This window comes from Chinchilla lanigera, unplaced genomic scaffold (genome assembly GCF_000276665.1).
Source record: "Chinchilla lanigera isolate Chin_1 unplaced genomic scaffold, ChiLan1.0 scaffold00081, whole genome shotgun sequence".
NCBI lineage: Eukaryota > Metazoa > Chordata > Mammalia > Rodentia > Chinchillidae > Chinchilla > Chinchilla lanigera.
This window is the reverse complement of record NW_004955482.1, coordinates 6,904,753-6,906,771: the sequence shown is the minus strand read 5'-3', so window position 1 is coordinate 6,906,771 and position 2,019 is coordinate 6,904,753. Positions and strand designations below refer to the sequence as shown.

The following is a 2,019-nucleotide window of genomic DNA, read 5'->3' as shown; positions in this document are numbered from 1 at the left end:
CTTCTACTCTCCCTTCTGTCTCCTTGCATTCTCCTGCTGTGGATCTTTCATGTAACTGGAATCACACAGTATGTGACCCGTGGGTCTGGTTTCCCTCACTTAGCACGATGTTTTCAAGATTCAACCCCATGTAGCCTGGGTCAGTCTTGTGTTCCTTTTCTGGCCAAATAATATCCCACTGCGTGGGTGGGATGCGCATTTTGTTTCTTTGTTCATTAGACAATGAACATTTGGGTTGTTTCCCCGTCTAGCTATTATGCATGATAATGCAAGGGGAATGTATCATCATAAGAACATTAGCACGGAAGTTTCTTTTTCTTTTTTTTTGTCTTTTTGAGATAAGGTCTGGCTCTGCAGTTCAGGCTGGACTTGAGCTCACTTTGTAGCCCAGGCTGGCCTCACACTGGCAATGAGGCTCCTGAGTGCTGGCATTACAAGCGTGCGCCACCAAGCGTGGCAGCATGCAAGTTTCTGTGTGGGCATATTACTTCATATATATTTCGGAGCAGAACCTTGTCACGGGTCTGGTCGGGCAGGCCTGCAACTCACCATGGATCCCAGGCTGGTCTCCAACTCCTGCCCATCATCCTGCCTCAGCCTCCCAAGAGCTACTATTACAGATGTGCCGACACTAACATGTCACTAATGTACCACCACCACGCCACCATGGCGGAACGTGCCTTGTGGTTTTTCAGATTCTTCACACCCTCAGCAAGACATCTTTTTATTTGTGTACTGTAGTCATCTTAGTAGGTTGTAGTGGTTTCGGCTTGCATTTTCCTGATGGCTAATGACGTGAAGCATCTTTTCATGGGCTTATCTATTACCTCTTGAGGCCTACTAAGGGAGAACTATGGGTTTGTATCAGCAGCAAGTTTCTCCTGAATTTGTGTCTAGATTGTTGAAGAATCCTCTCGCGATGAAGCCCAGTGGCGCCGACACGGTGCAAAGGCTTTCTGGGAATTCTGTCAAAGAACGACACTCAGGCTTACCCTGGATAAAAAGTTACTTTAAGCAGAACTCGCAGCAAGAAAAATGAAGTAAGCTGACGGGTTATTTCAGCCTAAGGAAGGGGCTTGCTGGGTCTGAGTCTGACACACAGCCCATGTAAGCAGATCTACAGAAAAAAGACAGGCCAGTTCGGGGTCTTCGTAACGTGCGCACTGACAACTTCATACGTAAAATTTCCAATATGGGTTGTTAGAAGCAAGAAAAAGAAATCCACTTAAGGGCCTCGATCCAGTGCAGCTGAAGAAACCCAGACCCTAACTGACCGTCTCGCTTCTCCTGTGTCCCTGGTCCCCGCCGAGGGGGCGGCGCGCGTTTCGGGAGGGAAACAGGCGCTGCTCCGAGCGCCGGTAGCAAAAGCTTGCGGACCAAGCCCCTGTTCAAACTCACCGCGACCCTGCAAGCCCTGCCCGCCCCGGGGAAGCAGACCCCGGCCCTCACAGCCAATTCGCCGCCGCAGCAGGTTCCTAGGGCACCGCGGCCCCCCGCTGTGACCTCCACGCTGCGAGAGGCCGCTCGGGAAGGGGCCTCACGTCACGCCCAGACCCGCGCATCACCGCCCCGAACCTAACAGTCCTCCCGGGCCCACCCGGCGGCGCTGGAGGCCCCGCCCCATTACCGCAATTTCATTGGTTCTGCTACCCGGGCCCCGACTGCCGGCTCCAGATTGGTCGGCTCTGCTGCCGCTCGGCCTTCTTCCGGGGGCGCGCGGCGAGCGTGACCACGCCTCTGACGTCCGGACGCTCGGTGGCCTCGGGAGGCGCCGTAGTCGCCGCGGAGAAGGAAGGAGGGCGGCTGTTGAAGAGCTGCTATGGTGCTGAGTCTCCGGGCAGAGCCGACCGAGTGGAGGCGGTCGCGGCCATGAAGGTAAGGGGCCGGTGGGGCCCCGCAGGGCCTCCTTGCCTCTCCGGTGTCTCCGAGCGCCGGCTCGCCTTCCGTCTCAGCGGTTACCCCGCCGACTCCGCGGAGGGGGCGCCGGCCGGCGTCTGGGTCCCGGCCCGGCCCTGGGCG

The 2,019-nt window shown here is 56.3% G+C and overlaps 1 protein-coding gene across 2 annotated transcripts in view; it reads left to right on the top strand.

Moving 5' to 3' along the window:
• Nucleotides 1-1,632: 1,632 nt before the first annotated feature.
• Rnf34 (ring finger protein 34, E3 ubiquitin protein ligase) overlaps nt 1,633-2,019 on the top strand; it is a 16,028-nt gene continuing 15,641 nt past the window's right edge. For both annotated transcript variants that reach the window (XR_263846.1, XM_005403130.2), the window contains exon 1: nt 1,633-1,875. Coding sequence is in view for 1 of the 2 variants with exons in the window: in XM_005403130.2 (XP_005403187.1) it covers nt 1,870-1,875 (6 nt within the window). In the remaining variant the exon portion in view is untranslated. The remainder of the gene's footprint in view (nt 1,876-2,019) is intronic.